A 16,104-nucleotide genomic window follows, 5' to 3' on the forward strand; every position below is an offset into this window, starting at 1 on the left:
GGAAATTTTGTCAAGGCAAAGATTTTTTAAGTGTCATCCAATTTTTTTTGGTATGGCATCCAGTATGCTAATAGCTGGTAGCACCATGGACAATTTATGCCATAATCTTTCAACTTTGATTTTCAGATCTTGAAAATTTATGATCTTCTTCAATTTTTTTGTCTTCTATTATACTATCCCCTAGTAGTGTTTCCACCACAATTATCCACACTTTCTTCTTTTCAACCACAGTTATATCTGGTGTGTTATGAGCCAAGACTTATCAGTCTATTTTTGGAAATCCCAAAATATTTTAATCTACTCATTTTGACTACTTTTCAATTTTATGTTCCAATCAATTTTTCATTATTAGTATTTGATAATTTTTACAGATCTTTCAGTTAATCATTTTGGTGATTGTATTATGTCATTTATAATCAATTTGTGCAATCTTCTTACATGATCTGTTGTTTATTTTGCTTCTTTGGACAATTTGCACTTTGAATCATTTGAAGATTTTTCAGTTCTGGCTTTGATTAGCAGCTCTTCCAAAACCAATCAAGACTTCAGGGTTGTTGTTTTTTTAATGTTCCAGTTGTAAGCCATTGCCAGGTTTTATCCTTATTTATTTTCCCCTTAATCTTTTGTAGAAATTGATGTATTTGCCAGCATTTTGTTGTGTTTTTATTACATTATTTCAATATTCACTTTGTTCCGATTTTGACTTGCTTGTTCTTGGCTGTCTGTTATATAATCAGCCAATGCATACTTTTTTTCTTTGATTTTTCATTTGACCTGAAGTAAACCTCTGTCTTCATTTCTGCAGGGCAGGTATAATCTATCAATTTCACTATGAGGATGTAATGCATAGTAAATAGTCATCGGTTTTCTTATTTTTCGGTCTAAACTATCCAGTTCAACTTGTGTCCAACATTTTTCTTTTTCTTTTAGTGTTCTGACACCTTGGATATATTTTTTACTAATCACATTTTTAACTTACTATGCTTGATGTTACCCAACTCTAAATTTTTCAGATACTTGTAGACTTCATCCTGATGGCTTTTGATGGTTTGGCCATTCAGCATTTCATTTACTGAAATTTATTGAAATCCTTTCCTTTCCTTTCCTTTCCTTTCCTTTCCTTTCCTTTCCTTTCCTTTCCTTTCCTTTCCTTTCCTTTCCTTTCCTTTCCTTTCCTTTCCTTTCCTTTCCTTTCCTTCCCCCCCTTCTCTCTCTCTCTCTCTCTTTCTTTCTTTTCTACACTGTTTATCTGACCTAAATGACTCTGGCTGGTTTACAACAGCCACTATAGCACAGATCTCTAGACAAAATTCTATTGCTGTGTCTGTGCTAAAAGTTCTCACAATGTTTGTTAATACTTTGATTTCAGTTTCTGATTTTCCATAAAGCTTATTAGTATGCTATACATAATAAAGATTATTGTATTATAATTAATAAAGCTTATTATTCCATAAAGGTTGTTATTATGGTTCATTGCATAGTCGGCCAGGTATTTAGACTGGATTTGATGTATTTATCAACCGATTGAGTCCTTCCCAAGGACTTGGAATAAGTGCATATTGTTTGATGGTGTTGAAGGTATCATTGCAGGATGTAAGCTGTCCCACATACAGCTGCCTTTTGGAATTGACTGATGGTGATTTTGTCAATGCCAATAGTATTTAAGTGGTGCTCCAGATACTTTGGGATTGTGTCCAAGGAGCCTACTACTATTGGTATTATCTGGGCTTTCTTTTGCCATCGTCACTCTACTTCTATTGCAGGTCTTTGTATTTTTTATTTTCTCTAGTTATTTCTTTTAAATTTTGCTATCTCAAGGTACTGCCATATCTACTATCCATACTTTTTTGTATGTCTTATCTATAATTGTTATATTGTCTGGAATGTTACATGGCCACTGTGTGTCCAAATTCTAAAGTCGCAGAGCACTTTAGCTTTTTTATTTCTATTAATTTGTCTATTGGTTCAAGGATCTAATATATGAAAACAAACATCTAGATTCCTACATGAAGTAAATAAAAAATTAACTATTGTTAGAAAGTATAAAGCTAAGTATTTACTAGTATTGTTTAACTGTGGAGTTTAACTTGGCAATGATCTTCAAATCCAATTTAGAAGATTTTATTTTCAGTGAACTACAACTGAATTCAAGGTTCCTTGAAATAAAACAAAATTATAGAAGACATTCCAACGTCCATTATCAGAGATTTCATAGTCAGTTACCACCAGATGATTATTTTGAGGAAACGGGTTTTTTTTTCCTTTAAAAAGGCAAACATGCTAAATTTTTGATAAAGTTCTTTAGAGGAGGAAAAACAACGTCCTGAAATTTGTCAATCTCCTATATCCTGTATTTACTTTGATGCAGGAACAAAGGCTCTATAAATCTATTGGCTAAAATGTATGAATGTACTGAAACATTTAATATTTTATATTGTACATGGAGAAGTTGCAGCCTTCTGTTGATTTATCTGGGATTAAGCCTTGTTGTGAATTCACCAGGGATTACTTTTAAGAATACTCTATAAGATTGGACTGCTAGTTGTACAGATTATGGATTATTGTATAAATTGTTGTCACGTGGCTGAAAAGGGCTTTTTATTAGAAAGACATAAAAATAAAGTTACATCTTCAAAATGAGATTTATACTTTTGCAAGGAACATAGTTTACTGAAATGCTTCTAAGTTCGAATATTGTATAGTAATTGTTAAATAAAATGAGAGTAAATTTTGCAACAGATTATTAAGTAGAGATTAATGCTAAATTTGTGCAGTAGAAACCTGATTGCTTCTATAATGGGGAAAAGTTAATATTTTAAACCAAGGCTAAAGGTTGACAGGAGATAAATTGAATTTGTTTGCAAAAAGAAATTTGTTTCTTTAAGTGAAAATTGAGGTCAGCAGGTCAGAGCTTTCTTTGCTTCTAGATGAATGAAATGAATTGAATAATGCCACTGTTAGATAGCAATATGTAAGCTAACGACAAAACAGTACATTAGAAGTTTGGACATGATAGATCAATGATATTATGATACTTTATGTTGGTTATTCTATGCACATCATTTATCTTTGAAAAATAATATATAAAATAAATACAAATTATTGTACTTTTTAAAAATTCCTTTAATTCCTTATTGTTTCCATTTTGTTTTACACAACTGAGTTTTATTATTAATTGGAGGTGAAAGAATACTGAGGGCTATTTTCATTGGGTCAAATCTATCAAAGTTCAGATAGGGCAGACCATACAATCCCTGCAATCCAAGAGGAAGGTGGATATAGATCAAACAAGTAAAAACTAGAGTCCAAGAATCAGTAAAGCTAAAGCATTTCTTAACCTTATTGGTTTTAGTGTATGTTTCATTCTATGTTGGACTATGATCCATGACAGAACCAGTATTGTCCTAAATGAGCACAGTGATCTTGGTAGAGAAGTTCTAAAATAGTGTGAAAAAGCTTTCTAAATTTGTCAGTGGCCCACAACATCTCATGTATACTGTCTGTGTCAAATATATTTGTGCTGCATTTACAAATCACACCTATAAATCTTAAATCCTGCTAGCAATTTCCCATTGACCTTAGTTTCAACAAAGCAGCTGTATCATGTACCTTCAGGTCACTATGGCCTTTTTTACAAAATTCCTCTTTCCATTACCCAACTTGATTACTGCTGTTATTTTCAGAGGTTGTCTGAGCAAAAATTGCTTGAGAGAACTTGACTGTAGTCATATGCCTGGACACTCTACAATTTTTGATGAAATACATTCCCACACTTCATTTTAGATTATGATATGTACATATTTACCTATAAAGATGTTATTTCAATGTTACATATTCACCAACCAATAGTCAATTTTTCAATCACATTCATTTATTTTACAACTTTTGACAGATATCATTAGTAATTTTGGAATAGAAATGTTTCTCATTTATCCAGAAAGTTTCTGAAATGGCTTATGTTTTGTGCCTCAAGATATTTTGTACTTCTTCATTTTCTTTCCTCTATTCTTAATTCTCACTTTTAAATTAGTTATAAAAGGAGGCTGTTGCCTGTAAAAATATGTTATGTTTAATAAGATGCAGCAATAATAATTTTTCTGCTGTAAACTAATATCAGAACTTTTTTTTTTCAAATTGCTTCTTTGCTTGTTGTTTATAGCTTTGAATCTCAGAAATGGAAATTTCAAAGTGTGTGAATGGAATTTTCTAAATTAGTTGTAAACCATTTATCAGCAGCAAAAATTTCATCATACTTTGTTAAGAGTTTATGATTATTTCAATTGCTGAAGACCTTAAGATGTATGATTAAGAGTGATCTGGAGTATTTTATCCTTATAAACTGAATCTATAATGCTTATTTATTTAAATATTATCTAATCTTTCTTACTGATGGACATTCTAGTAGATAAGCAGCATGATTCCATATTTTGTCAGTCAAATAACATCTTTCCAGTCTAGATGTTTTGCCTCTGCATACCTTTAGTTCTTGAGCCAAGGAATTGGCATTTAGAGGTAAGATTTTTGGTAAGAAAGAAGAAACAAATATTCCAAATTGTCCAATAAACAGGCAATTTGGTACTGTCCATGTTTTGAATAAGTCCATGCACATTCCTTATGGTTATATTTGAAAATATCTGGATAGTTGTAAATTATCTATTCAATGTAAAAAGCCTTACTAAAGTCTAAATATGTGAGATTTCATTATCAATACAATTTTTTATTGTACCCTAAATGCCCTAATAACCAAAAAACAACAATCCCAACCTAGAAATTATTTTCTGCAAATGTATCTTTGCTTTATTTCCTTAAAGCAAGAACATAAACATTGGACATTATTAATAATTTTTCCAGGTGTCATTTGACTGGTCTGTAAGTCTTGTAACTAGAGGTGACAGGAATTCAAAACCAAAAATATGACTTTATGCTTTGTCAGCATTAATTGAAATTATTATAAATGAATATTATACAATTACTGCCACCAAATTTCTAAGCATTTGTGATAAAAAATATCATGTTTCAATACTGTGAAAAATAAACTATAATAATTGCATCCAAAGTTTTCAATTATGTGGATGGAGAAATTCTATATGTATTTAATTTCATTAAAATGACTAGGACATAGATGTTTGGCTCAGAACAAAAATGCCATATCTGTCTTCTACCGTACATTTCTCAGAGGAAATTACTGAGAGTCGATGTTATAAAGTTAGACTAGGACTTCGGAATCACAGATTGAAATCCACAATTCTCCCCAACTATGGAAGCTCAGTGGATCACTCTAGTTCAGTCGCTGTTGCACCCTCCATTCAATCCTATTCCACCAGGAATGTCATGTATGCCTCTTGAGCTATTGGATGAAAGGTAAAATATAAATATAATAAATAAATAAGTTGATTCAATTGAACCCTTTTTGAACATATATAGAGAGAGATTTATCACATTTGGAGAATCCCATATATAATATAATGTTTTTAAAAGACTCTGACGATCCCAGCTGAGTTGCCTGATTGTCAGAGGCTTTTGTTTTCTTTTAAAAGCATTTTTTTTTCTTTTAAAAGAAAAAAAAGCCTCTGCCAATTAGGCAACTCAGCTGGGATCGTCGGAGCCTTTTAAAAGCATTTTGTTTACAATCTCTTTGGCCAAAGAGATTGTAGAAAAAATGCTTTTAAAAGCCTCCGACAATCCTAGCTGAGCCGCGGAATCATCAGAGGCTTTTTTTTTACTTTTAAAAGCATTTTTTCAGCCAAAGAAAAAAAATGCTTTTAAAAGTTTTTTTTTAAAAAGCCTCTGATGATCGCATGGCTCAGCTGGGCATGGCTGGGGGACAGGGATTTTTGCTACCGGTTCTCCAAACCACCCACCGCCATCGCTACCGGATCGGGTGACCCAGTCCGAACCGGGAGCATTTCACCCCTGCTATATTGTCTAAAAAAATAACTGCTTACTAACATTCTGAAATAACTCTATAATATTAGTCAGACAGGATTTCTCTTAATTATTCTTCTTTTTCTAGAGCAGAGGTTTCAACTTTTTGCATCATGCCTTCTTAATCTTAATGTACAAACCTCCCTTAAAAATCCAAACAACAAAATGACATGAACAGTGAAAACAATGCAATTAAATTTTGGGACAGGTAGATTTAATGTAACATGATAACTAACAGGTTCTTCATATCTCCCTTGGATTCTGGACCTCTTCTGTGGAGGGACACCTTGCAGTTTCAGAAACCCTGTTCTAGAGGTACCCAAGCTGTACTTTCAATGTAAGAAAGTATCTATAGTAGTTTGTTGTATTTTAAGATTTATGGAAATTTCAGCAATTCTTTAGCAAATACATTGTTTCAAAGGCCCTTCATTCTCCAAGAACATCATTGGAAATGGGGAATGATGTTAGCCATTTGTTTTTTTGAAGAAGACACATATAACATGATTCTTCTTCTGATGAATGATAACACACTTTGAATTCTGCTAATATTCTCACTGTAATATAGGGTTTCCATATTGGACTGAAAAATTCTGCGCAGTCATTACATAGAAACTATAATGCTACAATATAATGAATGTCAAGACTTTTTGCAGGCCATATATTTCAGATGTATTGTAATATGAACAATTTTCAAATGTTCAAATGTTCAGACCCTAACTATTTCACTTGTGGAAAGGAATAGACATTTTTAAATTGTGACTATTATAGCAGTACATACCAAGGCGAAAAATACCTGAATATTTAATTAGCACTACCCCCTCCAAGCTGTGATAATGTCTTCTTTGGGGGGGAAAAAAGCATACATAACAATAGCATAGCCTAGTCCTCTCCTCCCATTAGCATGGCCCTTAGCAGCATGGAAAAAGAATAAATTCATTTAGGAATAATAGTGTGAAAGATTGTGTTAAATATTTCCTTAAGGATCAGTTCTCCATTCCTTTTCCTCATATTGTCTTTGGGGGGGGGAGGAACCTGGGAAACCCAATCACTGATTGCATCTGTTTGGTCTCAACAAACTTGTTTAAAGCTAGATGCTTAAACCATGTACATGCTTACACAAAGCTAAAGTTGGGCATTATAGTGAATCTGCCTCAGTATTTGATAGGGCAGGATCAAAAATATTGAAACATAATTCCTTAATTACATTGGAGCATTTGTAAGGACTGCTTCATGCTTGTGTATAATATAATTATCATCATAAAACATTAGGAGTGTAGTTTGGGTTGTATTTTGTAATAAAAGGTGAATACAGATTCAAGTTCACTTTATATTTTGGTGATTTTCATAAACACATCCATGAGGTTTATGGGAGTGTTTTGTCATTGTCTTCCTCCCATTTAGCCTATAGCCCTAGTGCAGTGTTTCTTGATGCTGTCAAGTATCATTCAAATAGTAACCAGCTGCAACCATGCTTGGTTTTTGGGGGGATTAGACAAGTGTTCATACATCAAGCATTTACAGTTTACTACTAAAATGTGGATATGTTATTCTGCAGATTATGCAGGCTCATTTTTTTTCTTTTTGTTCTAAATCGTCCTTAAGCTATCTTTCTGGAAATATACTAGAGGTAGTCAGAAGTGGGCATCACATACTGTAACAACCATTTTGCCCAGAACCGAAAAGGTGAGCGCACACACGACATCGAAAAACCGGTGATTATATAGGACATGATACGCCAGGGCGGGTGGGCAGGCCCAGCCACTGGTTGGAACTACCAGTTCTTCCGAACCAGTCTGAACCGGCAGCAGCCCACCACTGGAGGTAGCATAGTCTATCATATACTGTTTGTAGCCTTAATCCAAGTAAAAGCAAGATGAAATAAAATACTTTGAATACATAATGCAATTTAATAATTACAATTTATTTTGTTGAGATTTTTTTTCAAATAAGGTACACTGGATTTTCATGACATTTTCATTGGTTGTCAGTAAATTAATTTCCATTTATTACTCTTTTTTTAATTACTCTTTTTTTTAAATAGAACAGCTCTAATCTGTAACACTGTCCAAATGTATTGAACTATAAATCCCATGAACAACAATTTGAGAGTCCGTTGCATGGGGCATAGGATGATATACAACTCTGCAGGGAGGGGTAGGTTTTAGCACCTTGATGATCTCCCCCACCAGCACCACCTTCTTAACTTTTAATGTTTTCATCCTTTTTTTTCATCTAGCTCCTATTTTATTGATGTATTGTATTTTTATATGATTTTTATGCTTTTACCTGTAAAGCATCCAGAAACTCACTGAGAATGAGCTAGGCGGTATCTAAATTTGATGGATGAATAAATAAAGTGAATTAAAGTTCAAAATAAAATAAAGATCAAGAAACAGATAGTTAGAAAGCTGTTTTTTATTATTTATTATTTTTTTATTATTATTATTTTGGTCAATCTTTATCATTATCTTAGAAAAATCTACAATCATCTTAACTGAAAATCTGATTACTCTGGAATAGTGTGGAATATATTTAGCTATGCTTCCTTTTAACATTTCTCACCAGAGAACAATTTGTAATTAAATGGCATAGCATTGTTTCAGCTCCTGACACTATTTCTTTTTTTCGTTGAGCCCATCTTTTCAGGTTGAAAGCATAGAAAGTTATTTTCTGGTAGTGTGATTAGATTGGGGTTGAACTCTCCAGCTGGCAGGCCTGTCTATGACTGGCGGCGGACTGTCCCCAGTGCTTGTCATTTCCTGACATGCCTGACAGGATGGGGACAGCAGCCCCAGACAGGTTCATTAGATGGTGTTTTCTACAGCTGGTCTTAAAATAAAATAAATAAATAAAGCTGCTGGGGCCTTTCTTGTTGGTTTAAACCTAGTTCTTGTTTTGACAAATTTTGATCTGTGCAGTTTTTAGAATTTGTGACACATTTTTGTTTCCTTCGCCTTTGGCCTGCACTTTGCGCTGTTTGCCTTGTTGCTGTTTCAAAAACCTAACATAGCTTCCCCCATGAGAGGCATGGAACACGCTTATCAGAGCCATAAAGAAAAATAGAGTCATACAGTAAACTAGGAATCACTGTTCATTTCCATGGTGATCAGCATAATAACAAGGGAAGGAAAACCTTGAGTTCTCAATAAGCCAATTTTTTAAAAAAAAGTTGAAATTTTTTTATGATTCAAAAACATACCATTTATCAGAAAATATGGTATGATTCCCAGAACACTGCGTTAACAAGTGTCTTGCCAAAAGTTTAAACTGACATCATAATGGTACTTTACTTTTTTTGGAAAGAGACAGATATTTTTTTTTATTGTAAGGTTTGAGACAGTACAAAATTAGTCAAAAGCATGCATTTACTATTCAGAAATGATCATTTATATGGCATAGTTTAATGTCTATAATTTCTGAATAAGATGTATTAGTTCCATTGATTATTATTGCATGTCGTCAGCATTGTCTTATTTGAATGAAATAGTAATTGAACTGAGTCTAAGGAATAGGCTAATCTCAAATATCACAAAATAAGCTACTATAAAAGCTTCTTAATTCTCATGCATAGATTATTAATAAAATTATTAAAATGGCCTTGGTATTGCTGTATTGCAATTTCCGTGCAAGTCTACAAAGACATTTCCATTTTATGCATTCATATCCATGCAAATTTTCCCTCTATTTGTTAAATAATAATCCCTATTGAAATGCTAGTTCCAGTAATTATAGAAATCATATTAAGCTGATAATTAAAAAATAATTATTGACTTTTTTAATTTACTGGTGGCTGATATATTCTAGCTTCTATACTAGCTTTAGCACTGCTCCATAAAGAGAGTTTATTAATTCTGAATATTTTACATAGTGTAAAAATGGTCACATGCAAAACACTTGTCAGGTATTGGTGTCTATCAAGATACAAATGAAATTCCTTGCTGGAATCATTTCCTTTGCTTGTTTCCACCAAGCAGCTTGGCATATTACAGCCTTTTATGCGGGCTGGGTTTAATGGCTTGCCTCTATCTAGTGCAGCTGAAAACCAAGCCCTCCATTCATAGAAATCTAAGCACTTACCTTTCCTTTGTATTGTTAGTTACTGCTGCTTTAGTTTGTGGTCTCTATGACAACTGTTTAAATTGGGATGGCCAACTGTCATCTGGAGTATTACGGAAAGAAAAGTGTTAGTGAGCCCGTAGTCCCTCAGATAGAGCATTTCAATATAATCCAATTTTAATTGAGCTCCAGAGACTTTGATGTGCTGCAGAAGGTTGGGAGAGAGCTATTCCAGGGAGAAATTAAAGCAGCGCAGCAAGGCTTCACTTCTCCAGACTGTCACCATTTTAAAGAAGCATTAGCATCAAACTTAACCTTCCCCTATGGAACATCTCTTTCAGCCTTTCCTGCCTTTTTTTTTTTTTTAACTATGCCATATGTTACAAAGGCAAAGGTACTTTCATCTTTCTATATACATTTTTACACCCTCTTGATTAGATTTGAAAGGCATGTACTGGACTTGGGATGCATCAGAGGCTGTCTCTTGGACCTTGCTTTGCAATTCATAGAAAGAAATAAAAAGCAGTAAAGGATTAGTTTACAATTGTCATCTGGCATGTGTTGGATTTTTCTCTGAAAGATTGCTGAAAAAGCAATCCAGCTGGATGTTAGAAAGTTAAAGATTAGATATCAGGATTATTTTTAGCTTGGTTTTAGCATTTCTCATGAGTGTGTGAATCCCACTTTATTTGAAGATGTGTACATCAGATAAGAAATCCCTCTTTAGCCATTTCCGCAAAATACTCTTATTTGTCAACAGCAGAAAATACTCACAAGGGAGTGAAAATCAGCAATGAAACTGATATTGACTAATAATTGGACAGAAGGGAAGGAAGACTCTTTAACTGATCATAAGTGCCAAATAATCGCTGGTTTTATTTCATTGATGGCTGCTCAGTGATTTCAGTAATTTCATAAATTTACAGCAGTGCATGCAAATTTAATTAAAATCAAAAAGCATTTCTTTTATTTGGGGGGCTTTAACTTTCAAAGCCTTGATGGTACAGTGGTCTAAGCACCCTGTTATTAACACAGCTGCCTGCAATTACTGCTGGTTCGAATCTCTCCAAGGCTCAAGGTTGACTTAGCTTTTCATCCTTTCTAAGGTAGGTGAAATGAGGACCCAGTTTGTGGGGGCAATAAGCTGACTTTGTATAAAATATACAAAAGTATGAAGACTATTGCTTAACACATTGTAAGCCGCCCTGAGTCTCCGGAGAAGGGCGGCATATAAATCAAAAAAATTTTTTTTTAAAAAAAGTTGCTACTGATACATAAAATATAGACATCAAAACATTGAGAGCACACAGTTGTCAGAAATTATAATAAATAAATGAATAAAACAATGGTTAGGACTGATGCTTCCTCTTTATCAAAAGTGACATACTTATTTTAAATGGCACTATCAATCTTAAAGCCATACAATTTAAGAATATACTTATTCATATGTGCAGATTATTCTAGCCCTTGAAAGGCTTAGAGTGGCTAATAGTGATAATATTTTATTCTGTTATTTGATGATAATAGAGGTTCCAACTGGATCTGCAATCAAAAGTTGAAGGAGTAGTCCTGTGCTATGTTCTGGTTAGCCAGCCTGGTTTTCTTAAGAATCTACTTTCCATTCTCCTCGTTAGTTGTTTACTTATCATTTTCTATAGAATTAAATATCATTACATTCTGCTTAAGTTTTATTAGTAATATATTACCAATGATCAAGCCTTGCAAAACCAGCAGGTCATTCTGTGAACTGTCTTGAAGGGTGTGGCTGAGAAAAATGTCTGGGAGATACTATCCGAACACAGATCAAACAGTGATTAAATGTAATTTTTCCTCTCTTACCTGTTTCTGGCAGGTAGTATGCAGAAACCAATGTTGGGCTTTGAAATGATTAAAAGAACTGTTACAGGAAGAATTGGAAACATAGATCTCCAAGGGTGACATCTTTACCAGCTATGCCCTACTATCTATGTTCTCCATACAAGCACCTAGAGTCCTAGACATATTGCCATATCTTTGCACTAGTGGCTTAGTTCGGTGCATGTCCATTTGCATTATTGTTGGGCAGATTGAAATGTCCACTGGAAAAAATCCTTTGCCATTGTGAATTAAGAAACAGTTACACATGGTTGGCTTTTGAACTTTTTATAGAAATAGCTATGCAATATTGACTATGCTTATTTTAAGTAGTTACCCAAGCAGATGTTTTCATTTGAATCTCACTGTTTGCAAGAACGAAAACATTTCCTGCAATGTACTGTATTTTGCAGACTATAAGACACACTTCCCCTCCCCCCAAAAATGGGTGAAAATTTTGGTGCATCTTATACAGCTAATATTGCGGCGGGAGGAGGGGGTTGGTGTGGCACCGATCAGCTGTTCCAGAATGGGCCACAGCGGCGGTGATGAATGGGCCGTGGCAGTTGTGGTGAAAGGGCTGCAGTGGTGGCGAACAGGCCATGGCGGTTATAGCGAATAAGCAGTGGTGGCGAACGGGCTGCTGTGGCAGCGCCAAATGGGCCACGGCAAATGGGCTGTGGTGAACAGGTGGCGGTGGAGCCAAACGGGTTGCACCGAACAGGCCGCGCCAGTGAATGGACCATAGCAAACAGGCACAGCAAACAGGCTGTGCCAAATGGTCTGCGGTGGCGAACGAGCGGCCGCGCCAAATGGGCCATGGCAAACAGGTTGCACCAAATGGGCCAGATGAATACCGGATGGATGCTGGGAGGCAGAGGCAGAATTTTTTTTCTTGTTTTCCTCCCCCCAAAAGCTAAGTGCATCTTATAGTCCAGAGTGTCTTATACTCCGAAAAATATGGCACTTAATTTTTTATTTTACCATCTATTTAACAAATAGTATGATCAAAGATGAGTTAATGCTCAAGCAAAGGTGATGTTAAAGCAGGTGTTTAAAGTAAAGTATTATTTGGATATATACTTTCTGCTGCATCTATGCAGCTGAAAAACTTCATGAATGCTTACCAGTCCTTGTTGCTAGCCTTTTTGACATAATATAATTGTTTGCCCACTTAGTAGAGACCTAAGTAAAGGTAGTAAAAGGTTATGATGACACAACTAACCTTTCTCTACTGCACCTATCTCTGGGTTACTTGTTTTGCTAATATCCATGTAATAGTTTTAATAATACTAATTACGGAAAAACACAGTTGAGACATTGAAGGAAGAATTAGAAAGAATCAGAATCAGAAGGAAATATACAGGAAATGGAGAATTTGAATTAACATATGGTTCAGTGAAACCTGGTTGTCCCACAATGCCATTTCCTTACAAAAATAAAATGTTTGTATTACAAGATCACAAAAACATCAATCAATATGTATCCTTTTTATTGTAAAGGTCCTTGCTTATACAGAAGGCCTTCATGGAAAATGGATGTTCAGTGAAATTCGAGCGGTTTTCTCAAGACGTTACCTTCTTCAGAATACGGCCTTGGAAGTATTCATGGCAAACAGAAGTATGTTTATTATATCTTTAATATAAAGCAAGAATTTTTAAAAAATATTTAAAAATAGTACCTACTGGAACTGAAAATATGCTTCTAGTTTAGGTGTTACTATTTTAGGATATTCACATTTCCTATATGGAAGTAATTTGTGGACGGTCTTTAAGAATAACTAGTACTGACTTCTGAGTAGGAGTAGAGGCCTACCAAAGGTGCAATAAAGAGACTATCAAGTGAAGTGCTGTGGGATGTATCATATTTCAATTATGCAATGCTATATTATCCATATAGTAGCTTGAAAATTATATATTTTAGACAAAAACAATAAGAAGGAATTGGAGAAAGATCTAATTTTTTCTCTTAATTTAAGGAAAGCTTTCTTCAACCTTCCATGAAATTTGCTTGATTTTTTTCTTCATCTACAGATAAAGCTTAAATGTTGAGAAAGGAAGGATTATAAATATATTAGCAGAGGTTGAGAGGAATAAATGTTTTCCACTCCAAAATTAGATCTTTGGAAAGAAAATTCCAATCTTCAAACATGACTGAAATCAATGGCATTGCCATTATATGAAGCAAATTCATTTAGCCTGCAGTATTTTGATCCTAAAACTGTTTCATTGATGCAGCCCTATATCAGAAGGATTTGAGATTTTTTTTTCATTGAATAGTTCCATTGTTAATAGGTAACATGCATAGTGTGACTTTTGTTTGCATCAGTTTCCTACAGAACCTTTAAGATAACTATATATGTCTCTATGCACAAAATATGAAAATCCCTTGCATCTTAATTAGAATAAAAATGTAAGTGGATTATATCTCAAATTATATTCTTAGTTTTTTTGTTTGCTTTTGATGACATATTTTGATGACATATAAAACCTTCTTTTTGTATATCAGCAATTCTTTAACCCTTCAATTCTCTTTGTACTGCAGCTTCTGTAATGTTTAATTTTCCTGATCAAGCAACAGTGAAAAAAGTTGTATACAGCTTACCCCGTGTTGGAGTGGGAACCAGCTATGGCTTACCACAAGCAAGGTATTCAGTATTTGATTTTCTGTTTGGAAATATATGAGCAATGCAATGCGATAGCAATACATAAAAGTGCAATTAAGTCTGTTATGTAAATTATCTTTATATTAGTTTAAAGTGGATTTGATTTCACCCTCAGATAGCTTCCGTTTCACAACTTTTTCATTGTGATTGTTAAATAGGAATGTTTATTTGTTTATAATTATTTATAGACGCACACACTCAAAAACTCAGAGCAATTTATAATCTAACTATTTAAACAGAAATGCTGGGGAGGAAGTATTATGATTTTTAGGCTCTTAACATCTCTCATAATGCTCCTCCAGCCAATTTCCAATATCACTGTTTTTGGACTTTTTTAAAATGAAATTTCCTGGCCTCAGAAAAATTCTGTCAAAAAATTGATAGAGAGGTAGGAGAGAATCCCTTATTAGACATTATTTTTCCCTGGAATAGGGCCTTATTCATATTTGGTCTCCTATTTTTTAGTTTATTTAGAACATTCCTAAACAAAGATCAATAATAATGTTGGGTTCCTTGTGTCTAAACCAGTTGTATGAATCATGCATTTAGTGATATAGAGTGAATTATATAAATAATTATATTTATATAATTATATAATAATTTTCTGTCAAAAATTCTTTAGTGATAGAATCTACTGGAAGATTCTCTGAAGGCCACACTTTCATAAGATACGATTTTGTCTCATTAGTGTTTTAATGTTTTCCTCCAGACCCATTAGTGCTTTTCTTATCATGATGTTATCTAGTTGGGTAATGAGTTACCTGCAAACAAGCAAATTGCATAAATTCAGACAGTGTCAAGAACTCCACAGTTAAACCCAGAGTTACATATATTCTCTTTTCACTCTTTAATAAAGATATTGTTCCACATATACCTTTAAGTTAGTATATTCAAAAAATAGTGTTGATCAAAGCTGGGCAGATTTAGAAAAATACCACAGTGGTGTGTCCTTCTAATATTACCTGAACATACATGCATCATTTATTTCATTCTGACATAATAATATTTCTATGAATCTATTTAGTTACTGCCTAACAGCAAGTTATGCCTAGAAAAAAGTAGATTAATACTATGTTGTAAACAAAACAACCCTACTTACCACACACAATAGCTGTTGTTGCATATAATTAACTATTTTTGTGATATAGTTCTTTTGAATAAAATGTAATTGTTATTTTTTAAAAAAATATATAAAGTAATTTGGATTCCACTGATAATGATAGCTTGGTGTACAAAAGTTGATAAAAGTTTTTAAAAACATTCTAATAGTTTATACAAAGAGGTGGAAGCCAAACAAGCAGTTACAAATGCTGGACACATCAAAAGAGTAGGGAGTTTTGTTTATTTATTCAATTTATTCATACTTGCCTCTTTTAAGCTCTCAGGAACACAAATGTATTCAAAAGAAATGCAATCTCCTCTGAAGCTTCAGTCTGTCAAATTATTAAATTAAAACAAAATGTCCAATTAAAAAGATAAGTCATCTTAGAGGTAGCAGTCTATGTCCTTTTACTTTTTTTTTCCTCAAAAGGGAAGTCTGGAGTACTAGTTTCAGCTGAGGTAGTATAGGCAGCCCTCTCTTTTTTGGACAGCTCCTTTTCTTT

At 33.7% G+C, this 16,104-nt stretch overlaps 1 protein-coding gene and 1 long non-coding RNA gene across 6 annotated transcripts in view; one reads left to right on the plus strand and one right to left on the minus strand.

The window, feature by feature from the left end:
• NBEA (neurobeachin) overlaps nt 1–16,104 on the plus strand; it is a 365,883-nt gene that overhangs the window by 266,666 nt on the left and 83,113 nt on the right. For all 5 annotated transcript variants that reach the window (XM_087894770.1, XM_087894771.1, XM_087894772.1 and 2 more), the window contains 2 exons: nt 13,338–13,455; nt 14,380–14,482. In XM_087894770.1, the coding sequence (XP_087750896.1) occupies nt 13,338–13,455; nt 14,380–14,482 (221 nt within the window). The remainder of the gene's footprint in view (nt 1–13,337; nt 13,456–14,379; nt 14,483–16,104) is intronic.
• LOC148113309 (uncharacterized) lies at nt 5,332–10,026 on the minus strand. The gene is made up of 3 exons (XR_015734399.1): nt 10,003–10,026; nt 8,212–8,255; nt 5,332–5,347 (listed from the first exon to the last, which is right to left on the minus strand). It is a non-coding gene; the product is annotated as an uncharacterized LOC148113309 (long non-coding RNA).

Source organism: Pantherophis guttatus, chromosome 5, assembly GCF_059756535.1.
Source record: "Pantherophis guttatus breed Tessera chromosome 5, ASM5975653v1, whole genome shotgun sequence".
NCBI lineage: Eukaryota > Metazoa > Chordata > Lepidosauria > Squamata > Colubridae > Pantherophis > Pantherophis guttatus.